General features: G+C 36.5%; 1 protein-coding gene across 4 annotated transcripts in view; it reads left to right on the forward strand.

Moving 5' to 3' along the window:
- Positions 1 to 27,905, forward strand: part of RUNX1T1 (RUNX1 partner transcriptional co-repressor 1) — a 135,907-nt gene that overhangs the window by 89,773 nt on the left and 18,229 nt on the right. For all 4 annotated transcript variants that reach the window (XM_059901440.1, XM_059901442.1, XM_059901439.1 and 1 more), the window contains exons 5-8: positions 722 to 903; positions 14,359 to 14,609; positions 18,911 to 18,996; positions 19,534 to 19,735. In XM_059901440.1, coding sequence (XP_059757423.1) covers positions 722 to 903; positions 14,359 to 14,609; positions 18,911 to 18,996; positions 19,534 to 19,735 — 721 coding nt within the window. The remainder of the gene's footprint in view (positions 1 to 721; positions 904 to 14,358; positions 14,610 to 18,910; positions 18,997 to 19,533; positions 19,736 to 27,905) is intronic.

Raw genomic sequence — 27,905 nt, forward strand, 5'->3', positions numbered from 1 at the left:
AGAGTGATGGGTACACAGGATTTCTTCTGTTTAAATATATACCTTCCTTAGAATAAGTGTGATACAAAGAAAGCAGATTACCTTTGTAAACTAATAGTATATGCTGCTTTGTGCATGAATCCTAAACAGGATATCTGATCAGACTCAGGCCAATACTGAAATGTTGTGCAAATCTGATGATTATTAAAAACAATCTTTATGTTCATCTCTCTGTTTTTTCACTTGAAGTTAGTAGTTGACCAAAGATATTTCATAGGATTAGCCTTTTTCACGTGGGTAAGTAACTAGATACAAAACTGAATGTGTCAGGGAGCCTATTTTGAGGTTAATTGAACCATGTATGTATTTATTGTACCCTCTGTCTTCCTTGTGGAAAACAAAAGTTGCTCGTAGGTGGAGCTGGAACCTGATATCCTGTAGAGCTTATAATGCTTGAGTATGAAGGGATCTTAAAATAAGTAAGAGCCACTCCCAGTGTTATTAATGGGGCTGAAGGTAGGAGGGGTGAGACATCCCTCAGCCATCTCACCCAACCCAGGCCCAGAGGGAGGCTAACACTGTAGCCAGTCCTGAGAGTTGTGCCTGAGAATTGTATGCATTCAGTGGCGTTGTGTTTAGCCAAGTTGTGGGGTCCGGTCCGCCAGTGTTCGAAAAGTGGAGTAGGTCCACTGGGTAAAAGGAGCCTTTGGGCTATCCTCTCATTCCTGTCATGCCCCTGCAGGCCAACTTGCCTCTTCTGCAGCGTGAGCTCCTCCACTGCGCAAGGCTGGCCAAACAAAACCCTGCCCAGTACCTCGCCCAGCATGAACAGCTGCTTCTGGATGCCAGCACCACCTCACCTGTTGACTCCTCAGAGCTGCTTCTCGATGTGAACGAAAACGGGAAGAGGCGAACTCCAGACAGGTGAGAGGGAGGAGGACCCCAGACCTGCAGTATGAGGGCATGTTTCATGTCATGTTTAAACTGCTGACCGACACCTCTTGCAAAATGATAATAAGCTAGAGTGGCCATCTAGGGAATCTTGCTCTGGCCTGGGGTGTTACAGAGTGATGAGTCTCTGGCCTGTGTCATTTAGCTTTTTGTGCAGGTTAATCTTTGCTACTTGTAATTTTTTTTTTTTAAGTTTAATTGACCTACAACACTATGATATTTCCAGATGTACAATCTAGTGACTTGATTTTTCTATACATTACAAATGGTCACCACCACTGCTTGCAATATTAAAGGAAAAGGTAAAGATGAATGATATTCAAATATGCCAAGTGCCACTGATGGTTATTAGACACACAGTCAATACAGGCATACCTTGTTTTATTGCACTTCACAGATACTGCTTTTCTTTCTTTCTTTCTTTTTTCTTTTTCTTTTTTTTTTAAAAACAAATCAAAGGTTTGTGGCACTCTGCATGGAATTACTCTATTGGCACCATTTTTCCAGTAGCAGTTGCTCATTTTGTGTCTCTGTGCAATTCTGTGAGAATTTGGTAATTCTCACAATATTTCAGACTTCTTCATTATTATATTTGTTATGGTAATCTGTGGTCAGTAATCTTTAATGTTAACCATTGTAATTGTTTTGGCATATTTTACAAATAAAGTATCTTTTAAATTAAGGTATATACATTTTTTTTTAAGACATAGTGCTACTGCACAGTTAAGAGACTACAGTATAGTGTAAACATAACTTTTATATGCACAGGGAAACCAAAAAAAATTGTGTGACTGGCTTTATTGTGATATTTGCTTTACTATGGTGGTCTGCAACTGAACATACATTATCTCCAAGGGTACCCCTGTATTAAAATTATCATTTACTATGTAATTCATCCCAACCACATATTTTACCCTTCAGTGTTAGGAAACTTGTTATTCTAAGTTTTCTCAAAACATGGTGGTTTTGAAATCTGGCCTAAGCACAATGCAGTAGCTATTTAATTTGGGTTTTATATGAACTAAGAGAAAATTTCTGGGAAGCTAGATGGACTGAGTGAAGATAAGAGTTAAGTAATAGAACTTATAGATGACATTTTTGCTGAAAAATTTTATCAGCCAATATTCATCCTATCAGGTACTCTGCTCTAATAACTGAGAATTCTAAGAAATGTAAAATAAAACCCCTTCTCCATTAAACCTTACGAATTAGTTGTTGAATAAGGCATACACATGAAACTTCCAATGTACCTTACTAAAATAATTTTCCTGAATACCTCAGCCTCATATATAAATATTTTCTAATACAGGAATATAAAGTCTTATCAGCATCTTGCATAGTATTTGTAAAATATGGAGAATCTTAAAATGAAACTATATTCAGAAACTTATTTGTTATATGCTTTGTTTCCTTTTTCTACTTATCCATTCACTCTTTCTGCATTTTATCAGGGAAGCATAGACCAGCCTTTGAGAGGTTAACACCCTGGCACAGATTCCTAGGAGCTTATGATCCTTGGAGCTGCTCAGAGACATCTATCTGTGACCAACTTAGCTACCCTTAAGTGTATAGTTGCTTTGCAAATCAGAATGTTATTAAAAGCCAGCCAGTTTACATACAGTTATTATATAATCCTCTGTTAAGTAGTTTTTATGCTACAATCTCTGGAATTTTTCTCCTCTTGACATAGGATCTCTTAATAGTTTAAAATGCCTAAAGCAAAAGATTAAACGTTAGTTTACTTCTGACGTACTGTAGACCCACCTCCATACATGACCTACCAACAGTGCTACTTTCTTATTTTCGCAAGTTGTATTTCCATAGTCATATTTAAGCATTTAGTACTTTAGCTTTTAAAGGCAGCTGCTTAATCCAGGTGTCTGAGTGGTGTGTCTACATGATACTAAAAACCAAGAAGCAGCCCAAAGATAGATGATTCACATGTGTATTCCTGTCTGATCCTAACCATTTACCCTGCAGGGAATCAGTACTACGTGCTGGTATTGAGATGTTTCAGCTCCATTTTTCCAAGATAGTGTGGTAAAGGAAATTAAGGAGAGACTAGATGGAAAATTGGGAAGAAGAATATTTATTTGGGTGGAGGAGAGGATAACAGGGAAAGGTTTAGATAGCTGTGATAAATGTAAAGGTAATCCTATAGGCAAAATTGGAAATGGACACAATCTATTCTAGAAACTCTAACTGCTAAATAACCATAACAGGCAGAATGAAAACTTGCTTTATCCACTTCTCTATATTCCCAGCACTTTTCTCCACTGGTTCTTTCCCAGTGTTTTATATGTGAATATACTGTGACTTTAGGCCTCCCTTGAACAGTGCTGAGGTAAGTAAGCCCTTGGCAATGTGCTAACATTGATATGGAAACTTCATATAAATTCCACAGAAAAACAGCATTTTTGTTTTGATGATCTGTAGCTGTGTGTGCATGCATGTTTGCATTCAATCAGGTAGAACTTTCTTAAAAGAGCCTTCAGTGTTTTTCTCCCTCTGGTTATCCATAGAAAGTTGCTGGAGTCAGAATTCACACAGTTGCTCTTTGGGTGGAACATTCTTTTTCAAGTGGAACCCTGAAGTGTGCGTTATAATGGAAAGATGGCAAATGGATTTCCTTAGAGTTAGGAGGAAGGGTAATGAGACTATGTTGTGTAAATACATTTGTATCTTGTGGGAATTTGATCAGAGCCAAGAAAATATGGGCCTCTACAGTATTTCTTTGCATATATTTTCTGCATCTTGTTTGCATGTGCATTTTCCTCTTCTCTGGTTATTTATCTGTATATCCAGATCTACTATATGAAATTTTATAGAGTATGGAGCTGTTTGACAGCAGAGCTTTTTTTTTGTTTTACTGAATGTTTTGTTGGTGCATATGGTCTGACATGGATGAGCAGCCACGGTGAGATTTTGGAGTCTATTAAACTGGCTCATTAAAAAGATCAATCTGTTTCTGTAATAACACTGGGAACCATCAGTCAGTAAAAGAGGGAAAAACTGACACCTGAGGAGAAAACACATTTTGATAATTTGTTCGTGACATGTCACGAACAAAAGCGCGCTCTATATTTTGTTTACAACTTTGGGGCTTAAATTCTGTGATGATTGCTGGTTTAATCTACTAAACAGTCCTCACGTATTTCAAGGATGGGTTTTGGCAAATGTAACTTCTCATCCTTAAATGTGATTGTCACTGGTTATATTTTTTCTTTTTTTAAGCATTACTTTTATTTACAGAGAAATGAATACTCTGGGGAAGTCTATGGATTTTTTTTTTTTTTTTTCCTGTATGGAACAGTAAAATTTATTCTACTTCTTTTAAAAAATAGCTCTAGGGTGAGTCCCTGAACAACTATACTAGATTTGTAGGTCTGTGGTAGAATAACTTAGAACCCAAATTAGACAATTTTCATTTAAAAATCGTGCTATTTTTTTCCTAAAATGTTAGAGAAAGTTAATAGAAAGTTCTGATTTCTATTCTTTGTTCATATGTAAAAGTTTACTGTTTATCTTGCCATTTTGTGATGGGAAAAGCTGAGGAAGGGAATACAGACCTTTTTTGGAGCTGATTAAATGAAGAGACCACTTTCAAACAGAGACTAGAAGTTGAGTCCTCTTTAAAACTGCTCACCATGATGGTCATGAAAACACAGTTTCAAATGGAGTGAGGAGGGAAAGAGCAGTTAGACAAAGGCTGCATTTTTTTGAGACTACAAAATAGTTAAAAATGACTACGTTTAAAAGGATACATTTTTTTTTTGTTAATTATCATTTGATATCTTTTCTCACAGCTTTGATGTTGCAGCTTTTGTTATATTTGTCTTTAACATTGTGCTCTCACCTGTCATGCTGATTTTCTGACTCAGAATCTTTCTGGCTTAAACTGAATGATCATTGGTTTTGTATGGGTAACACTGTCTCCACTGCCTTCCTCCCCGTTTCAAGTGATTTATGTTAAATATTAATCCCCTTCATCTATCTATCTCTATATCTATATATTTATATATAATCATTTTAATGTAATTATGCTTTAAATTACTCTCAGTTTAACACGTCTTGGTTTTTATTATGAAGGCCAGATGGTTGCATTAATATGTATTTCCTCCACCCCCAATTATTAAACATTATTTTCTAAAAAGATTTTCTTGAGCTTTAGAAGTATGTAATTTGTTAGCTGGGAGCAATCTTATAGATTTAGGAGGTCAATCCTTTATCTTGAGAAAACTAAGGCCGAAAGAACTTGCTTAAAGTTACAGAGCTTCTTAGTGGAGAAATTTACCTACCTGAAATCTTCCAGTTGCACAAAATATGATTTAATGTGCAGAATGTAAACAAGGAAAGCTTAACTAAGAATTGTGTCTTTTTCCCTCCTTACTTTCCCTCATTTATTTTTTCTCTGTAATTGCTCACGTGGGCAAATGCAACAGTATAATATTCTGAGGTTTTATAAATTTTTATAATGATAGAGGATTCACAGTAAGCCAGATTTCCTGGCTTAATGAGTAAACTAGAAAACACTGAATGTTGGAGGGTCATAAAGCAGTCATTTTGAAACCGTGTTGGTTGAATGTATAAGATTTGTCAGCAAAGAACACACCAGCTGAACCTATTAAATCCATTTTTCCTTTTCTGCAAAATGAATGAGATTTCAATATTTTTGTCTTTCTAAAGAGAAAAGATAGGTGCACTTTATAAGGAATTGTAGGGACTTCCCTGGCGGTCCAGTGGTTAAGACTCAGCACTTCCAATGCAAGGGGCATGGGTTCAATCCCCGATCGGGGAACTACAATCCCACATGTCACGCGGCACGGCCAAAAAACAAAGAAAAGAAAAATTATAAGGAATTGTAGAATTAATTGACTATGCAAAAAAGAATTAAATTTTTATTACCTGCCTCATTCAGTTTTCTGTGAAAAAATATAAGGGATTTATATTATATTCACACATTCTTGTTTTGTGTTGCATTTTTTAATGCATTCATCAGTTTCAAGAAGAGAGTAATCATCCCTGTAGAAATGATTTTTTCTTTTTTTTGTATTAGTCATATCAATTGTGGAGGCTTCTAGTGAAATTGCATTAAGTTGCATTTACATGATGAGAAAGATTGTGTGGCTGTAGAGAACATTTTGGTCTCCACACTCCAGCCTCAGCGTAAACTTGCTACTTATTTTTGCTGCTCTCCTAGGGTCTGGCTCTGCTGAACATTGTTCATGCCTTAGTCTATATTCTGACTGATGGTTTCTGTTCTTTGCACTAGTTCTTATATATAATAATTCTATTCATACTTTGCAGGCTAACTCAAGACAGGTTCTACTATTTGAATGAAGGCTTCCCAATCATGAATATTATAATAATGGTTACTATTTACTGAGCACTTAAGATGTGCCAGGCCCATGCTAAATAATTTACATATGAACACACAGCACTTATTTCCTGACAGTCCTATTGCATAGGTTCATGCTGGCTGGATAATATGTCTGAGGTCACATGGCTTGTAAGAGGCACTGATGGGATTCTAAACCCTAGGTTCTCTGACTTGAATGCCCACACTCTTTTAACTATGTTTGTAATACCCCAGCCTCTGAACGCCTCAACTTGAAAAATAAGTGCTTTGGTTAAGTTGTTGAATGCCAAATATGTGTTAGGCTCTTTATGTAGAGTCTCTCATATAGTCCTCTCAGTAGCTCTGAAATAATTGCCCCTATTCTGTGACTCATAGAGATTAAGCCTCCTCAGTTCGTATGGCCAGCAAATAGCAGAGCCAAAATTTGAAGCCAGCTCCATAGCCCCTGCTCTTTCAAATGTAGTGATCTTTTTGCCTTCTGATCTCCCATACCACTTTTGTACTCTTTTTATGGTACCTACTGAGTTCAGGTCCTGCGTAACAGTATAGAAGTCTTGTACCACTAACTAAACTGTGTTTATGGTAAAAAATTTCTTGCTAGCACGCTTCCAAAAAGCATGTAAGTCTACTACTAAACCATAATCTTAGGAGGGTGTTGGGGATCATGTCTTGCTTACTTTTGTATGTCCAGTAAAGCTCAGGATAGTGCATGTTACACATACCGGCTATCTAAAACAAAACAAAGCAAAACACCACAAACACAAAACAACAACAACAAAACACTAGTTGAACAAATAAATAATCAAAATTAAACTTTAATACAGTCATTTTTAGCAGTATAGCAAATGGCCCTCTCCCCTAAGAGTTTTTTTGCTTTCTTGTTTACTTTCTTTCTATCATTTTAAAAGATGTGTCTCTGAAACACCTACAGCCATGAAAACAGCCAGGAACAAAGTGCCATGATTGATTCACTAACAAGAAAAAATTAGAGGGCTCCAGTTGAAATGTGTAGATGACAGATTAGAATAAGAAAGCGTAGTTCCACAGGCTAGAAAGCCCAGAGATAAACCCACACACATGTGGTCACCTAATCTTTGACATAGGAGGCAAGAATATACAATGGAGAAAAGACAGCCTCTTCAATAAGTGGTGCTGGGGAAACTGGACAGCTACATGTAAAAGAATGAAATTAGAACGCTTCCTAACACCATACACAAAAATAAACTCAAAATGAATTAAAGACCTAAATGTAAGGCCAGACACTAAAACTCTTAGAGGAAAACATAGGCAGAACACTCTATGACATAAATCATAGCAAAATCCTTTTTGACCCACCTCCTAGAGTGGAAATAAAAACAAAAATAAACAAACAGGACGTAATGAAACTTAAAAGCTTTTGCACAGCAAAGGGAACCATAAACAAAATGAAAAGACAACCCTCAGAATACCAGAAGATATTTGCAAACGAAGCAACTGACAAAGGATTAATCTCCAAAATTTACAAGCAGCCCATGAGCTCAATATCCAAAAAACAAACAGTCCAAAAATGGGCCCAAAAATAGAACTACCGTATGACCCAGCAATCCCACTACTGGGCATATACCCTGAGAAAACCATAATTCAAAAAGATACATGTACCGCAATGTTCATTGCAGCACTATTTACGATAACGAGGACATGGAAGCAACCTAAATGTCCATCAACAGGTGAATGGATAAAGAAGATGTGGCACATATATACTGGAATATTACTCAGACATAAAAAGAGGAACAAAATTGAGTTATTTGTAGTGAGGTGGATGGACTTAGAGTCTGTCATACAGAGTGAAGTGAGTCAGAAAGAGAAAAACAAATACCGTATGCTAACGCATATATATGGAATCTAGAAAAATGGTAATGATGAACTTAGTGGCAGGGCAGGAATAAACACGCAGATGTAGAGAATGGACTTGAGAACGAGGGGAAGAAGAGGCTGGTATGTAGTAAGAGAGTAACATTGACATACGTACACTATCAAATGTAAGGTAGATAGCTAGTGGGAAGCTGCTGCATAGCACAGGGAGATCAGCTCTGTGCTTTGTGACGACCTAGAGGGGTGGGCTAAGAACGGTGGGAGGGAGGCTCAAGAGGGAGGGGATATGGGGATATATGTATGCATATAGCTGATTCACTTTGTTGTACAGCAGAAACTAACACAACATTGTAAAGCAATTATACTCCAATAAAGATGTATTAAAAGAAAAAACAAAAACGTGGTTCCAGACAGCAGGAGCAGTAGCAACTGAATACTTCAGCAATGGTCAGAAATTAGTGAAGACAAGGGGACAGTCGCTCCCAGGCAGTCTGACTGTTCAGCAGATGGAGAGCTCCAGGGACGTGTGCCTCAAGGTTTCCACCTTCTCCTTGGGGGAGGGAAGGCTCTGGGAACCCACAAATTGTAATCCTGAAGGGTCCAGGTATCTTGTTTTTGTCTGGAGGGGCCAACATCTACCTGCATCTATCTTATTTACTCCAGAAGGTGTTAGTCTGCTGCTCAGGAAGTTATCTCCTAGGTTGTGGTTCAGCAATAGAGAGATGGAAGGCACTTCCTTCCATGTGGCCCAGTAGTGTTGGTCCTGTGTCACTCAGTGCTTTGTTTTTCACCATCTAAACATCCCACTTCCTGCAGGGTGATATTTCTGCAAACATAGAAATCCCCGCAGGTTGTCCATGAAGAATCAGGTTTGATTTTCTTTTTAGGGAAGCAGGGGAATTTGTGATGTATTTTGTTTCAGATATATTATTCAATACCAATATAGGGTGTTATATAAAATTCTTATCTAAACTCACCTATTTCCTAAAAATTCCTGAAGAGACCTTTGACTGAGTTGTGTTTTGAAAATATGATGCCCTAAATGACCACTCCCCCGCCCTTTAATTCAGTGTCTAGTCTTTCTGTGGAAGCCTTAACAAACTGCATGTGTTAGAAAAAGGAAGGAAGCTTTGTTTAAGATTAAGTTATTAATGTCTTTGGGCTTTACTTTAACAGAACTGTCACCTCCTGAGATTTAGATGTATGCTTCTTTCTAAAATACAAAAGTAAAGAATTGTTTTTTTTTTTTTTAAAGACTCAGCCAGTATCTCAGCCCTGGTTCTGGCTGAGATGCCTGCAGAGTAAGACGAGGGCATGATAAGGCCAAGATAATGTGTCCTGGGGTAGGGCAGAAGGACCTATGCCAGAGAAGCTTATGAGACCAGCAGCAGGACTTTTTTTTGGAGAAGAAAGTTATAGAGTGACTTTCAAGTTTCTATTTTGGTGGCTAAGTAGAAGGTGGCATAATTGACTGCTGCAGGAAGTACCAGAGAAAGACAAGGTTAGTTTAGACATGTGCCGTTTGAAATACATGTGGTCAGTTGGAGAAGTCAACCCAAGGCATGTATTTATTTGTAACAGGACTAATATCAGAATTTTTAAGTTTCTTCCTTGCCATTCTCAGGTTTATTATGCTGTACCAATTTGCTTTTCCCTAGAACAATCTTTTAGTGCTGTTTTCCCCACTTAAAAAACATTTTAATCTAGAAAAAAACTTATGTCTGTTCCTGTCATGTAAGAAATTGATTGGTCCTTTTATTCTAGTTATTGCCACGATCTTAATAATTTCTTTCTTCACTCTTCTCCATTTTCATGTTACTAAGGAATTGTCAGTGCATACTAGCCTATTATGACATTTAAAATATTTTATATAAAGGAAAGTTTTTTAAAAAGTTTGTTTTCTTTCTCAAATAAGTCAGTTTACAGCCTCTGTTTTGAGGAGCTGAGAGAGATCAGCCTGAAGTGGGGTATGCTGTAAATTAGATTGTCTCTTAAGTGTTTGTTTTTTTTTTTAAACATGTATTGTTTCCTATTAGTTTCATTTTACTGGGCAGGAAACTGAAGCCAGGTTATCTCAGGGTCACACAGCTGAGTCCTGAGCAGTCTTCTACTCTTAGGACATCAGACCCTGAGAGAGAAGTGATTGGGATCTAATTGTTGAAGTAGTTAGGTTATATTCAGGAAAATTTCTCCTGGAAGGGAGATAGAATATAAAAAACAAACCAAAAAATGCCTTCTAGAAACCCATGAGACATGACAGACTTCCCACTAGAATTTGAGTTATTTTGAGAGTATGCTGGTATGGGACAATGAAAAGTATTTGTTAGTTTTGCCTAATACATTTTGAGAAGGTAAGAAACATTCAAATTTGGAATTTGCCCCCAGGCAAATGAGGTTTTAGATAGTTTTAGACATTTCTAAGAAGCAGACAAACAAATAGCAATTAAGTTGTTTTGGTTAGCTTTCTGGACATACATCCTTTGAATAGGGTTGGCTTTATAGGTAGACATGAGTCATTGGAGGAAGCACAGGGAGATGTCTCATAACTGTTTCTGTGGGCTGTTTGAATGCTTTGCTGCTAAAATATACCTACCTCTGTGAGGTGATGAGCTTTATTGTTTCAATAGCTGCAAGAGTGCTAAGACCCAGAATAGGGACTGTCACTGCAAGGACGTGATAGAAGTGACAGGACAGACTCAGGAGCTAGCCCTGCTTCTTAGGACATTACTGTCCTTGCTTTAGGAGGGAAAAAAGCTTCAGTACAGGCTCATTGAAGTAATAGCACTGATCAGAGGGTTGATCTGACAGCAAAGATAAATAACGTATCTAACTACTTTGAAAATAGGAAGAATTCTTCCAGTGTTGAATGTTCTTGTTATCTTTGAACAAGGAGACACAAAATCAGTAAGTTGAGTTGGTTTGACACAATTGGATCAAAGATGTTTTGATATTTAGAAATGTTTTGATGTTTATATATCTAGGCTGCTATAAGGTATTTAGAGAATATTTTCTATTTTTGCACAAAAAATCAGCTGTAAATAGTACGTTGTTCAAAGCAAAGAACAGAGAAGTTCTCTGTTGGTTCAGGTGGTTGACTTAGACAAAATTTGGCCAGTGGACCATTAGATTTGTGTGTTTCGATCTACATAACCATGACCTTTTATTTATTTATTTACTTACTTATTTAAATTGAGGTGTAGTTGATGTACAATATTATGGAGTTTTCAGGTGTACAACATAGTGATTTATAATTTTTAAAGGTTATATTCCACGTATAATTATTATAAAATATTGGCTATATTCCCTGTGCTGTACAAATGACATTTAGAAATAAATATAGAATAACTGAATTGCAGAGTTTTCAAAGTAGAAGGGACCTCAGAAATTATCCTAGTCCAGTGGTTTTCAAACTTGATTTTAGCAGCTTTTTCCTTCAAAAATGAAACCTTAGGTGGAACCTCAACTTTTAAAATAGATAAGAATGATAAGTGGGTTCCTCTGGCCCTTTAAATCTTGATTGTTTGGGGTAAAAGCTCTTTATTGCCCGCAGAATCCCTAAGCACCTCAAGTGGCACAGTTTGAAAACCACTGATCTAGTCCAACCCTTTCATTTTACAGATGAGCAAACTGAGGTCCAGAGAGGTTAAGTGACTTGTCCAAGGTCACACAGCTAGTCGTGGAAGAGCCAGGACTAAATCTCAGGTCTCTTGATTCCCAGTCCAGTGCTCTTTCCACTACACCACACTGCCAGTAAGGTAGGTGCTGTGTTGACATTATATTCATAGCTACTAATAGTCTTCAGTATTTTCCAACTGATTTATGCTGGAAATGTTTATGCATTGAATGTTGAAGTGTATTATTCAGAAATGTGTAGGATATGGAAATACAGATTAGAATCACATAAATATCCTCTTAGAAGATATGTCTATCTAGAATGTTTTCATTCACTTTTAAAAATTATTTTGAAGCAGTGCATTGTAATGTTTGAGACATTTTAGTCTGGTCAGTGATCAATATGTATGGAGTCAGAATATTTTACTGTAGACACTTTGACAGGAGCAGCATTGAGACTTCTGTTTGACACTCCCATGGGGACCATGCCCTGCTGGCATTTCCAGTGTTGGACAGTCTCCTGGCTCCAGAACATCTTTCGCCAGCATGTATTGGGCATGTATTCATTTCCCATTGAACTCTGCAGTTTCTCTCAGTTCTTAGTGTGCCTGTACCTTCTATCTCTAACTCCTCTGTCCTTTATAATCTGATGTGTGCAAATTGTCACTGGGGCTCTACCCTAAAGGGACATAAAGGGCAATTCATTGTAGAATCCTCTAGCCCCTAATGATCTCTGTTGTCAAGTCAGTTTCCATTCAAATCCCTCCAGTTTTATCAGACAAAGACTATCCCTGGGCACTAGGAAAGTGGAAAAAGTGTCTAAAGTATCTAAACCTAACCAACCTAAAATCAAAAAAAGGTGTGCAGATGGAAATTCCCTGGCAGTCCAGTGGGTAGGCATTGCCATGGCCTGTGTTCAGTCCCTGGTCCGGGGAACTAAGATCCCACAAGCCGCACGGCAAGGCCAAAAAAAAAAAAAAAGGGCACGCAGAAATCTGTAGCTACTGTGATTTGGTAGAATTCTTATGGGGAAATTTCCCAGGGAAAATAGATGGTGCCACTGGTCTAAGGATAGAGAGCTGGTCTTGTGAGGAGAGCCAGCTACTAGGTAAAAAATTAGTTTGGGAGCTGTGCTTGCAGTCAAAGTGGAGGTGATGCATTCCTATCTTACAGACTATATTGAGTTCATCTCTTAGAGATACATTCAGTCAGAAAATACTTCTTTAACCCTACTTCTGTTTGAGAATCTAGGAGCAGTTATCAGGTCTCATTTATAGAATGTGTTCCTTCTGAAAGACAAGTACAGTTTTGTGTATCACATGATGAAATGCAGTCAGGGTGTGCCTTCCCTGCCCTAAGATCTCATGACTTCACACAGGTCACTTGTGCTCTCCGGGCATGTGTTTCCTCAACTTTAAAAGAAAGGGGTTTGCCCCGATCTTTCTTCTAATCCCAGCTAGCTCTGTATGACTGCTGATTGATTATCTTGGTAGCCCAAGGTAATGTCAGTCCCAGACATACATTGTTTTATTGCATTAATTCAGTTAATTCAGTTTGATCAGTGCTTTCTAATAGAACTTTCTGACATCATGGAAATGACCTGTATCTGTGCTGTCCAGTACCGTAGCCACTAGCCACAGGTGGCAATTACACTTGCAGTGTGGCTATTGCTACTGAAGAACTGGATTTTAAACTTTATTTAATGTTAATTCACTTTTTTTTAATAAATTTATTTATTTATTCATTTATTTAATTTTTGGCTGCATTGGGTCTTCGTTGCTGTGTGCGGGCTTTCTCTAGTTGAGGCGAGCAGGGGCTACTCTTCGTTGCGGTGCATGGGCTTCTCATTGCGGTGGCTTCTCTTGTTGCAGAGCACAGGCTCTAGGCGCGCGGGCTTCAGTAGTTGTGGCACGCGGGCTCAGTAGTTGTGGCTCGCGGGCTCTAGAGCACAGGCTCAGTAGCTGTGGCGCACAGGCTTAGTTGCTCCGCGGCATGTGGGATCTTCCTGGACCAGGGCTCGAACCCGTGTCCCCTGCATTGGCAGGCGGATACTTAACCACTGTGCCACCAGGGAAGCCCTGTTAATTCACTTTTAATTTAAGCAGCCACATGTGGCTACTGTATTGAACAACACAGCTCATAGATGTCCTCTGACACGGAAGTCAGACACAGCTTGGATCAGTGCAATAGGTATACCTGAAGAATTCACCAAAAGAGTGATGCTGTTGTACCTTGATGAATCTTCACCAAATACAGTTGATCCAAGGGTAATTTGTTAGAAATCAGGTGTTCACTTTTGAATGAAAATGTTATGTGCAGAGTGGAGATCTTGCTTCCTCTTATTTGTGACCGAACCACATGAGCTTCAACTGAAAGATGTTTGCTAATTTGATGAGAAGTGGAACATTTTCTCCTGTGCAGTCATGTGATCATTTAGGCCTCAGCATGGGTTTTAGTGAATTCCCACAGGTCTAGGAAGCTGAGTTTAGAAAGTTTCTGGCCAGTAAAAGAATATTCTGTTTATATTACAAGTTCAAATATGAGTGTCCGAACTATGCTGGTTTCTGAGTACATTATGAAACAAACTCTTTTTCTTCCTCCCTCAGAACCAAAGAAAATGGCTTTGACAGAGAGCCTTTGCACTCAGAACATCCAAGCAAGCGACCATGCACTATTAGCCCAGGCCAGCGGTACAGTCCAAATAATGGCTTATCCTACCAGCCCAATGGCCTGCCTCACCCCACCCCTCCTCCACCTCAGCATTACCGTTTGGATGATATGGCCATTGCCCACCACTACAGGGACTCCTATCGACACCCCAGCCACAGGGACCTCAGGGACAGAAACAGACCTATGGGTAAGACTGAAGGATCTCTTCACTTCTTATGGGACTGTATGCTTTAAGACTTGCATCATTACTTCTCAGCTAAACTTGAGGCTTGATATCTGTGATGGGGTAAAAATTCCCTTTCTTTCTATAGTGTCTCCTTTATGAGAAAACTTTGTTGGTATTACTGTGTCCTTTAACAGCTGTGCTTTCTCTCTCTTAATTACTTACGTTCTTTGTGACAGCAGGGTATTATTTTGCGGGGGGGCATCTAAATACAACCTCCTCAACTGTATTAACATACGCAAAACAAGTGTTTAATCTTTTTTTTAATATGAGGGATTTCGTATGTAGTTACTCTGCCACAAGTATTTTTAAAAAATCAGTTTCTTTCATTGTATCTTTTATTTGAGATAGTCTCAAAGTTTATTTTGAGTTTTCCAGTCTCTGTGATAGTCTGTATTTGAAAAATACAATATGGTATTATGTCGGTGGTTTAAGTCAACAGATGTTCTTTGAGGAATGATTTAGTACTTTTTTTTGTTTTCCAACTTAGAAGTGCCAGTGATTCAATTTAGTGTTGACAATTTAGTGTCAAAGATCAGAATACCAAAGAAGGAATGAGTTTGGGTAAATACATGTTCTGTTTGCCTGTGTTCATTCCTTCTTTGCATAAAACTGTTGGAAGTGAAGCATTTAGGAGACATTGTCTTCTAAAGAACAGGTGCTCACCATGAAAAATAAGAAGGAAGACAAATAGGTAAGTTTTGATACATGATCAGTGTTTGAGGTGATAGCATTAGAGCACTGTTCCTGTTCCTGGGGCTTCTTGAATTCTTGATTTTTGGCGAGTCAACCTAGTGATAAACTGAGAGCAATAGTCAGCCCTCTCTCTTGTCTTTTTCTGTCCCCTGAATCCATGCTGTCCAGCAGCAGGACTGCCTTTACCTCTTAGCTAGTTGCTGACAAACTTCCCTGACATGGGACGGTTTGGTGGGCAAGATACTGGAAGCAGCACAGGACGAAGTCCAAGGAGAAAAGCAGAACACAGAGCTGAGGGCGCAGAACTTGGGAAGCACGGCCAGTTCCCTGCCTGAGTAGTAGGACAACGGTTTTTTTAGCCACAGGCAGAGAACGTGTGGTGAGCAGAGGTTTATGTTAGACTTCTAACTAGGTTAGTAGGACATAGGGGCTTCCATATGTAGGGTCTTTTGCTTGAAAACACAACCCTCCAAATGTTTAGAAAGCAGAAAGGGAGAGTCAGGGTGAGGGGAGGGGCGATGGAGGCCCTGGATGTGAGATAGTAAAATAGTAGTTTCACTTCCCCACAACATCATTTCTACATTTATATAGTGTGTCAAATGGCTAAGCATATAATTTGTGCTTTCTTAATAACCAGTCTGTCTAATGTTCTCTCAGGTACCATTTCGAAGAGCTCTCAAAAATGGTTATGTTATTTCTCAGTCTGGATTGATATTTTGACCCTGAAAGCAAATGCAATAACAGCTCCCTTCAAAGCAAAAGCCTTGCCATTTATTTATGACTAATGCCCTCAAACCATGATTGCTTGTTTTCAAATAGAAGTGGAGTCACCACTTGGTCATTGTAAGACCAATTCAAGATACCCCACTTTGTAAGTGCTAGGAAATGGCCTATTTCTCAGGCAGCAGATTCTATTTTATGAAATATTAGTTCCAGTACACTACAGAGTAATCAACAAGGAACTAATTATGCTTATATTCAATGATTATGTTTTCATCTAGTAATATAAAATATTCCTTTATGGGTTATATCTGTACCCACTGGTTTTATGTGATTTTTTTTTTTTATCAGACCATGTTCCTTACCTTCTAATTATATTAGCTTATAAAACTAATAGTGCTAATCTTTATAAATATATGCAACTACTTAACCGTCCCTGAAGTCTGGCATAGCTTAGTATGTGTTAAAGTAAAGTAAAACCTTGACGTATGAGTAACAAATCATGGTGTTACATCAGGCTGCCATTTTGAGAATATAAAAATTGTCATAAATGTATACTTAGTCTGGTACGATTTATAAATGTCTATTATATGTAGAGACATATTTGCAGAGACATGTACTCACTAGAATCTTTTAATGAAATAACTTTACAGGCAGCATTAGTTTATAACTAAACTTAGAGTTTCAGCCTAGTTAGGAATTGGGTAAGACTCAACATTAGTGTCAGATTGCCCACAAATGAAAATGTGTTTTAATGAGTCTGAACTGTTTTCCCCTAGTACATCCCTCTGGTATTATGGATATAAATAAAAATTGTGTGGTGATGAATATTTAAGTATCTGAAATAGAAAAATTAATAAATGTAAAAATTTGAGTTGTTTTATTTTTTCTTTTTAAAGATTTGGCTGTATCCAACAAATGACCTTCAGAGTTCAAAAGCAGCAAACATATGAGACCTGTATTTTTTCACCAAGTACTTGGGCTCAAACATGTTTCTAATGTACTTATTATTTTTCTGTTGTTGTTAAATGAGATGATGCTTAGCACTGTTCCACAAATGCTGTTATCCCATTAGCCACAGACATCCTATTGCTCATTAATATTATTCCCGGTGGTAGAGCTCATGTCACTATTGATTTAATCTGCTGAATTTTTGAAACTTTTAAGACCTCTGAAGTTCTTGGTCTTTATATAGGTCAATATAGTAAGAAGCCTCCATCATGAATCTTAACACTGCATTTATATCTTTATCACCCTCCAGTTGTTTTCTGTGATGACTCATTTCAATGGTAGTGCTTTTTCCCTAAAACACAGGCAAAAAATAAGTCAACAAAAATTACATATTTGCAAACATTTCAACTTGAAATTGTCACAACAGAGAATTAACTAAATATTACTCTTCTCCAGTGTCTTTTCTATTATGCAAATTATTAAAGCTTATTTGCAATTTTACTTTTTTACCAATAGGTGGCATTGGCAATTTTAGCTTTAAAAATGTATTTCAGAATATATTCTAATTGGAGAGTAATGGTGCAGTGTTTTGTATTTAGCTTTTAATTTAGTCTGAGAAAGCTGACATGTATGTGTCACTTCCATCAGCTATAAATTAAATTGTATTTCATGGTTGGCTGAAAAAAGTCATATGACTCATTATCTTTATTTCGCTAAATCAGCTAAAAGGGGATTTCTAACCTCTCAGATTTCACAAAAAGTGGAATGCAGTGTCTCATAACTTTTATTGTCATTTAACTCCTACATAACTCCCTCAGAAAAAGAGCCTAGGTGTCTAGAAGCCTAAACCATGTCAAACTTAATTTGCTATTCAGAGTAACAGTGAGAACTGGCAACCAAAATAAATAGTTTTAATTGTTTAAAATGGAAAATCTTGCCATAGCCTGGTGCCTTTCCTTGATAGTAGAACATGAGGTGTTTTACACAATTTGTCAGAAGAGCCACGCGTTTCTAGGTATCTCTGATTAGACCCTTTCACCCTGTCCCTTTAGGAAGACACATTTATTTTTTTATTTTGATAAGCATCCTTGCTAATTGCTCATGTTCGTTACTATTGTTCTCACTTGGTAAGTGTTTCCTTATTACCTTTTCATGGTAGCATCTTAACTGTGATGCTAAAGAGCATTAATATTTATGCTGTGGACTACAAATTAGGATTTTTAGTTTCTTAGCTTGGATTTATGGTATTTGTCCAAAATTATATCTGGTATGTTGATTTTGTTTTCATAGAGGATATCCAATTTATTTTTATTTTTTACTTTTTGATAAATTGAATGAGTGTATTTTGCTTTTATGTTATGCAAGCCCTCTCTTCATGGCGTAATTTTATCACAAAGGTGTATGTAATAAGATTGTGTTCATTTATACTATGCTGAAATGTGGAATAGTTTTACCATGCTTGTTTTAGAAAAGCATATCCCTATTCATGTAAAACAATTTATGCTGTCTTCGTTTTTAATGCAGGAAAGCCACACTTTGAAACCACTTAATGTATACTTGTGGTTTCTTGTATTTGTTAAGATTCAGGATATATTTATATTTTCGCTTAGGGAACATTATATGGATAACTGGCTCAGGGCTTGGTATCTCCTCATGTGTAAAAGAAATGGTTCTGACCAGATGACGTCTAAAATTCCTTCTAGTTTTCTAACATTTTATCATTCTATGAGAGACCCATGAGGTAATTCTGAATCTGAATATGACTCATGCCTCCGTTCAAAAATCAAATATATTTTCACATCGTTTAGTTTGCCCACATAGTCTTTGCTAAGTGCCTATGCGCATATGGATTATGTCCTTAATGTTTTAGGGTGATTCAACCTTCTTTATATTTATAGGGTTGCATGGCACACGTCAAGAAGAAATGATTGATCACAGACTGACAGACAGAGAATGGGCAGAGGAATGGAAACATCTTGACCATGTAAGATGTTGGTAATCATTTCAAAAAATGTTTTGAAAACAACTGGAGTGAGGTGACATGATAAAAGTGTGGGGATGCTTTGAAGGTATTTTCTGCCATCCTTGAAAAAGTAATAAATGAGAATGTTTAAAGTAGAATATAGGATTTGATTTCTAAATTGATATCAAGGCCACTTATATAAGAGAAGTGTTTAGATCATGGAAAGGATTCCCTAAAGCCAGATCAGTGGGCTGCTGTTTTATTTGTAGAGAGTTATTGAGTTTATCCAGTAATGGGACTAGTATTTGGAAAGATGGGTTTACTTCAGCTGAAATCTCCCTGTCATGCCTCCCACATTTTATTCTCATTCCTATTGAGTTAACTCATCTATTGGATCTCTGTTTCAAATCTAACCTTTGAAAATATTAGACGGAAGCCTTCAGAATAAAATAGCATTCTTCATTGTCCTAAAATAGTTTGTTTCACTACCCACCAAAGTCTTTGAGTTGTGGTGATTGATATATCCTTCCTTTCTCCCCCTGCCCATTTCTCCCATAGCTGTTAAACTGCATAATGGACATGGTAGAAAAAACAAGGCGATCTCTCACTGTACTAAGGCGATGTCAGGAAGCAGACCGGGAGGAACTGAATTACTGGATCCGGCGGTACAGCGATGCCGAGGACTTAAAAAAGGGCGGCAGCGGTAGCAGCAGCCACTCCAGGCAGCAGAGTCCTGTCAATCCAGACCCAGTGGCGTTAGGTATCTTTTCTTCAGATGGACATATTGAACAGATACTTCTTATGCTATTAATGCTGAGTTTATTTTTAACTCATCTTCAAAAATAAAGGCTATACAGGGAATTGTAGAACAATAAACACTTTATATCCTCAAATATGTCTTGTCTGTTAGGCAGATTGGCATAGAAAGAGGCAGTTACAAAAATTAAACTCCTTTTCTAGGTTAATGTTTTGGGCTTATGACAAAGCTTCAAAGCTGGATTCATGTGAATCACTAAATGCGTGCTCCTTCATAAAACAGCCCTTTGGACCCTGTCTCCAACCTGCAAAGACAAAATCTCTGGGAGTGGGCTTGGAGCTTCTAGCAAGCTCTCCGGGGAATTCTGCTGCACCCTAGTGTTTGAGAGTACTTTATCTCAAAACCCTTCCAGGAAGAGACCTAAGGGCTCTGTAGTTTGCCCACTGCCACTTGAAAATTAGTGATAGAGATGTAGCTCTTCCATGACCTGAACTTAGATTGCTTAACCGTGATTTTATTAATTCTAGTAACTTACAGGACTATTAATATAGCAACACTTTAGAAATTGAATGCATACATGTAGCCGTATTTAGTATTGAGATTTGGGAATTGTTGGGGTTATAAATATAAACAATATAAATTGTTGGGGTTATAGGTTATAAATAGAATTGTTGGGGTTATACTTGGTTTCTTTACAAGTATATGGAAAGAAAATTTGAACCTGAAATAATTTTTGAGTGGCCTGTGGACTTTTTCCTAAATGAATAATAAGCTACTGTCATTTATGTTGCTGGCCACTACTTGTATATACAGTCTGAGTCAACTTAATGGAGATGGATTTGTGTTGACCCCTGTTCTCTCATCTCATTTTTCTTATGTGTTTAGCCCCACACCTGCTACCTAGCTTAGGTTAGGGTGCAGTCCATGCTGTAAAAACAAAACTAATTACCTGTGTGCAGATTAAGCTCGTGACTTTGGCCTCATTATCATCCATGGCTGATTATCAAATATTTAAAACTTGAAGTATATTATCTGGCTATTGATCACATTATCTTTTTTATTTAAATGATTCCTAGTCAATAAAGTTTCCTTTGCACTTAGGTTCGTCGATTCCTGCTAATCCCTGAATGCTGAATGTCTATTGCCATAATAAGTATTAAATAAAGGAAGATTCCAGGTCACATAATTTACCCAACAGACATTATTCTAAAGGATATTTTAAAGAAAAAAGTGTTATTTGTTAGCTTATGTTAAGGCAAGCAATGAAAATAGGTTTAAGATTAATTTGAACCAAATTAAACCAAACTGTTTAGAATAGAATAAGCATCTTGCTTTTTACTTCTGTATTGTGAACCAAAATTAGCTAATAATAATAATAAAGAGAATATTTGTAATCATCCAATCTAGGCAAAAATTGAGAGCCTTAAATTAAACAAAACTTTGGGAGTAAAAATATCCATTTTAGCTGGCTCTATTGAACAAATTCATCGAGTCAGTGCTTATTTGTTGAACCTGGCTTTCTGTGTGCCAGGCATCATGCTAGGCACTGTAATACAGGAAAAATGTTCTTAATTCCTTCCTTTGAGGAACTTTTGAGCTAGTGGAAGAGATGGGCAAGGAGACAGCTAGTGGTCGTACCAGCAGGCCGCTCAGTTCAGTCCCCTGCACTGACAGGATTAATATTATCTGCTGTCCATTGTAAAAGAAAAATTTCAGAAATGGATAGGATTTCAGACCTATGTGAGTTATATTCAGCACACTGAACATAGGACCATTATCATATAATCGCCTATAGTCACACATTCTAGTGATGCAAGTGTTCATCGTTCTCCGGGAAGCTAGGTTTAGTTTCCTTGTTATGTAATCAAAAGAATAAACTTGGTTTTAAAAACTCCTTAAGAGTACACAAATTACATTACTTTTAATGATGCTTAATGAATTCATATTTTTGGTAAAAGAGAGATTGCTTTGGTTTTAAGCTTTTATAGATTGTAGTTTTCAAAGACTACAAGTAGTTCATTTCTTTGTTGGGACTCTGTTAAAACAGTCCTATTCTTTAGGGACACAGAACCCTAGATTGCGTTTTAAAGAAACTTACCACAGCCATAGGGAGAACCTGTCAAGAGCCATACAGTATGCAAGTTTTAGCATCCAACAGTTATATTTCACTGGCGTCTTTTGCTAGTAGATTCCTGAAGTCTTCGAGTTCCATCCATCTTGTGAGCTGGGCTATGGCTATAAATAAGGCAGGTAGTTTGTAATCATGGGGCACAATCATTTACATTAAGTGCTGTCTGAGGTTTTCTCTTAGGCTTTGGAGTCGAATGTATTAGTGTGTGTAATTAAAGGATTAAGGATATTGACTGATAAATTTATGGATATGGATTTATGGATATAGGCATATGGATATGCCTAAGAGCTCCATATCCTATGATTATTCTGCATGTGTTTCTTTTAGCTACATTCTCTTAATTCTTAAGCTGCTGTCTGGTCTCAAATGAGACCTTCAGAATAATGTTATAGAAGATATCTTTAGTTCAAAATATTGCCCTAGTCACATTCCTATCTTAGAAACAATGACAACATTTAGTCATACACTCATTTTTAGCATTTTAAATTGTATTTGACTGTACAGAGAAAAATGTAACTTCCATGACTGTTGTGTTGTGTTTGTTAAACTCATTCCCATTCTTGCTTTTGAAATACATCCATAGTATTAAGTCAGTTTGAGGGATTGGTAAGATAACATGATTAATCTATTGCTAATTGAATTTTGGGAGTTCCCCCTAGATATTAAGTAAAGACTATTTTAAATGAGTAGCCTCTTAAACAGTTTTAAAGTTGAGTACACACTAAGTCCATAATGTTATTTCTACTCTTTAAGTAAAAAACAGGTTGTTATCTTGAAGGACTTTTGAAATAATACACTTTTCCTTGAAATAATAGATTTTAATTATTTGTATTATTATTATAACTCACTTGCTTTCCAGGAAAAAACTCCAAATATCCAAGTCTTAAGAAAATTAGAAAACTATTTTTTTAAACAATTTTTAATTTTTTTAAAACAATTTAAAAACTAGTTTTTTAAACCTCAGAAAGAGGTTTTTGTTTTAAATGAAATGATACATCAACTTGATCTTCACAGAAGGCTTAGAGATTCGTAAGTTTGTTGATTTAATACCACCTCCTGCCTCAAGTAATTGGTAGAGAAATTAATATTTTAAAATTCCTTTGGCTGACAAGTTTTATCACTGTCACATGATTGAATTATAGAGTTTCTCATTACTGTCTCAATGCTCAGGAAATCTAGCATGAAAGTTAAAAGGCACAGGGTTTGAGCAGATGTCTGGATCTGAATCCCTGGTTCTTCTTACTAGTTTTGTGACCTTTGGCAAGTAACTCTCTGCCTCAGTTTCTTCATCTGTTAAGTGGGGATGGTAACAATACATATTTCATAGGTGTTTCTGCATTAAATGAGTTAATAGTTATACAGCATATGGAACAGTGCCTGACACATAGTAGATGTGATATAACTAATAGCTATTATTATGATTTCTAACATGGAATCTCACAGTTTAGAGAGTAGCGAGCAGTACATAAAATTAGTGTTATTGCTTGGCACACAAGTTTATGAAATTATAGTAGATTCTTAGGTATTTTTTCATTCCGAAAGTATTTCCAAGCAGTAATGTTTAGGTGGCTAATTTATTTAATAGGCACAGAAACAAGAAAAGGGGAATTCCATCTTAAATACAGTAAATCTATTGTACCTTTGGGACCCTAATTCATAATACAGAGCTATAGAAAAATAGTTTACTCCCATCCAAAGGAATATATTTTTCTACTTCTATACTATCAGATTATAAAAACCACAAACAAGTTATTCAGTGTATATCTGCATATAAAAGCTTAGATTTTATGTACTTGTATTGATTCCTTTTAAATTACATCATGGAATTCATTTCAAGACAATGCATCTGAGCTCCTAATGTAAAGTGCCTACTGTATTTTAAAGAGTCTACTGTATTTAGTATATTGGGTTAAAAAAGACGTGACTACTAGTTAAATATGTCCATCTTTGAAAAACAAGAATAGATGGTTGCCTCCTACAGCATTAGGTATTTTTATTGTTAAAGATGAAAATCCTAATGTAGTTCTTGGCTTCTAGGTTGGGTTGGGCTTCTGAACATAAAGTTGAGATTTCTGGATTTATTATCCTTTAAAACAAAAATAAGTAACATTTCTAAAGATGAACTCATTTAACCCTTCCTTTCTTTTGATGGTTTTTGTAATAAATATTATCATGATCACAGCCTCATTCTGCCCACTACAGGATGAAGGCCATAACATAGGTGCTGCCAAGCTTTGAGCATTGCTGTCCTGGGTCATATGAGGTCACATTGGTTCTCCAAAGGCCATCAGCTCATCCCTTCATGTATATTGATGGCGGCCCTTGCTGTATCTAGTATCCAATGGTCTCCATCTGTCGTAAGTGTAGTGCATCTTCCATCTCTTCCATACATCATAGATTGCTTGTTCTGTCTTTTCACATTTCTTAAAACATTTCCCCCACTTCGACTTGGTCTCCTCATTTCATAGATATATCTTCTGGGGGCTCCCCTCCTCCTCTTCTTTCATCCCCAAGCAGTTTGCATCCCAAAGTAAGCTAAACTTAATTTATAAGGTCTTTTCTATAATTTTTCCATCTTTCAATAGTTACATATGTATACATTTCACATTTTAAACCATCTCGTACAGACTCTTCTGTTTTTGTTTCACCACTACATTTTAGAACAACCATCTATTTTACAGTAACTGATATTTTATAGGTGGTCAAGATTTAATGGTTAAAAATTAGCTTCTTCAGAATCTGAGCCTTAGAATGTTTTGCATAAGTTTGTCTAGATTCACCAATAATCTAAAATAAGAAAGTCTTAAGAGAGAAGTTGTCTCTTGTAATATTGATCAATTTCAGGATTTGTTTTGGTTTTTTAAAATCAATTTTGCATATGTGGACTCTGTTATTGCTGCTATTTAATCAGAAGAGAAAATATTAAATTAGTCATTCAGTTTCTGTAGCTATTAAAGTACTATTTGTCAGTGCATCAAAATAGTTTCTGAGCAGATCTCTACTGTCATCACTTCATCCTTTCTGTTGGTACACTGATGCTTAGCTAGGACACAGTAACTTAGAACTGGAGGGGATATTGTAAAATATGTATATATCTATGTAAATAGGTGTGTATTATATAAAAAATTTATTTGCCTTTATATTCTGCAGCTATTTTGAGAAAAAAAACTTTCTTTTATAAAGCAGGATAGGATTAAAAAACTTTTGCTGGATTGGAGTTGGTATTTCTATCAGGGTTCTAGGTCAGGTGGAGTTTGACTCTATGCAAATATGACAATGTGTCATTGAGAATTCTAGGGAAATGTAGCCAAGAAGGTGAAATACAGCACAACTTTCCCGTGTGGCATATGGATTCTCACGATCTATACCGACTGTATAGCACACGGGAAGGTGGGTGCACAGTTGACTCCAGTACATTATCTATCTTTGAACAAATTTGGGGGCTATTCATGAGGTTTGAATAAAATTTATAAAAGTATCATCTAAGAAGTTTGAGGACTTCCCATCAAGGGTTCAGACAGTGAATTGCTAACTATAGACATAACTTCTCTCCCCAAGTGACATGTACTGAGGGAGTAAAAAATTACTGGTGTATATTACTTAATCCAAACCTCTTCAATGGTTTTGTTTTGTCTAAAGTTTTGTGCCCTTTGGATGTCAGTGCTGGGTGAAAAAAGAAAGTTTATGGTGCTCTTTTCACCTTAGTTTTTTTAAATAAGGAAATAAGTATACAGTCAGCCCTCCGTATCCGCAGGTTCCACACCCATGGATTCAACCTACCACACATCAAAAGTATTTGGGAAAAAAAATTCCAGAAAGTTCCAAAAAGCAAAACTTGAATTTGCCACGTGCTGGCAGCTATTTACATAGCATTTACATTGTGTTATAAATTGTAAGTAATCTAGAGGTGATTTAAAGTATAGGAAAGGATGTGTGTAGCAAACAAATTAGCATCCAAAGCAAATACCATGCTTTTTTTTTTAATTAAAGTGTAGTTGATTTACAGTGTTGTTAATTTCTGTGGTACAGCAGAGTGATTCAGTTATATATACATTCTTTTTAAAATTCTTTTCCATTATGGTTTATCACAGGTTATTGAATATAGTTTCCTGTGCTATACAGTAGGACCTTGTCGTTTATCCATTCTATATATAATAGGCTGCATCTGCTAACCCCAAGCTCCCAATCCATCCCTCCCCCACCCAACCTCCCCCTTGGCCACCACAAGTCTATTCTCTATGTCTGTGAGTCTGTTTCTGTTTCACTCCTGGGTATGTATCTGGATAAAACTGCAATTCAAAAAGATACATACACCTCTATGTTCAGAGCAGCGCTATTCACTATGCCATTTTATAGAAGGGACTTGAACATCCTCGGATCTTGGCCCCCTTCAGATACCAAAGGATGACTGTGTATCCATTCTTACTGGGCAACCTGCTAAATAATAATGATGGGAGTAGCACTAACATCTAATCAGAGTTTAGGATGTGCCATGCCGAGCATGTAGTAGGAAGTACCTCACTGAGTCCTCACAGCAGCAATCTCAAATGTGGTAGTATTGTCCCCACTTTACAGATGTGGTGACTGAGACATGGAGAAACTAACTTGCCCAGTGTCACAGGGAGAGCAGGTGGCAAAGCCAAGATTCACCTTCTCTGGGCTTTAGAACTAACTCTTCTGCCTGTGCTGCCTAGGGCTGGTAATTAGTATTTGGATAACTTAACATCACTTTTCCTGTTCCCTATAATAATAATAGGCCATTAAAAAATAATTTTTATAAAGTTATAAAAATTTCCTTAACCCAATAAATGGAAAAAAAATTTTTTTTTTTTTTGCTACTGTGGAGAAAACATTTTTTTTTTCTGTTTGTCTTCAGACTTTACAAATCTATTCTTATCCAGTAAATTATTCTTAAGCCAAAGTCTTTTCTCCTAAAAATAAATGTCTAAAAGTTGTCTTAAGTAAATCTGTTTCACTGTGTCATGTGGCTAAATGTGAACTTGAACTTGACTGCACTTTCTTTATAATGATGTGAAAGGTAATCTTGACAAATCTAATTAGCCACGTGATATTTCTTTGAAGTCGTATATGCATCAAACGGTTTTATCGAGCTCTTTAGCAAATGAAAATTACTTAAATAAAGACATTTTGCTTTTCATTATTTACTGTATAGAAATGAATGTGTACATGAGAATGCATGGGTATTTCCAGTCAATTTGATTATCAAGTAGTCATAAAATTATAATGTAAACTTTTAAAAATAAACTTTTTATATTTGGAATAATTTTAGACTTAAGGAAACATTGCAAAGATAGTAGAGTTTCCATATCCCCTTCACTAAGCTATAATAAGGTTTTGCTAATTCAGAGTAGTTGTGGAAATTTTATGTTCTGGCCGACTGATAATCTATGTACCCTCGAAGGATTCAAAATATTCAAATGTGTCTAAGGCATTCAAATATAAAATGATATATACTTAGCTAAATTGATTGTGCTTTTCTCATTCTGTAGCTCCATAAAATATAGAAAACTGGACTGAATTTCTTTTGATCTTCACCATACATCAGATAAAGTATTCTTTAAAAAGTCTGCTACTTAACATTTCTTATACCTGTAGAGAAAACTTCAATTATTTGAAATTTATCATGGGTTGAAAGATTGCTATATTTATAAAAGTTAAAATGATTTTTTTTTCTTCCCCTCAAACTTCTAAATACATAGACTTTCATTTGAAAATCCAGTATGGAAGAAGTTTAGTGCATATTTTATCTCTGAAAGACTGTACACTTTACTTTCAAGCATATATAAAAATATATAAAAGGTTTCATGTCATTTTCATGAACATGTTATTTTGGAGGTGAGCATTCCTACATCAGCTTTATTATGATCCGTTTTCTCAAACTTTTAAAATTTGGCCAGCATAAAAAGCACAGCATTTCACTTAAAGTGGAACTTCATTTTTTTTTTTTTTTTTTCCGGAAAGCATGTCATGTACTAGTTATATTTGGTCAACTGGCTATCTGTGAATCCATTCTAATGATTC

The sequence above is a fragment of the Balaenoptera ricei genome, chromosome 17, assembly GCF_028023285.1.
Source record: "Balaenoptera ricei isolate mBalRic1 chromosome 17, mBalRic1.hap2, whole genome shotgun sequence".
In the NCBI taxonomy this organism is placed as follows: domain Eukaryota; kingdom Metazoa; phylum Chordata; class Mammalia; order Artiodactyla; family Balaenopteridae; genus Balaenoptera; species Balaenoptera ricei.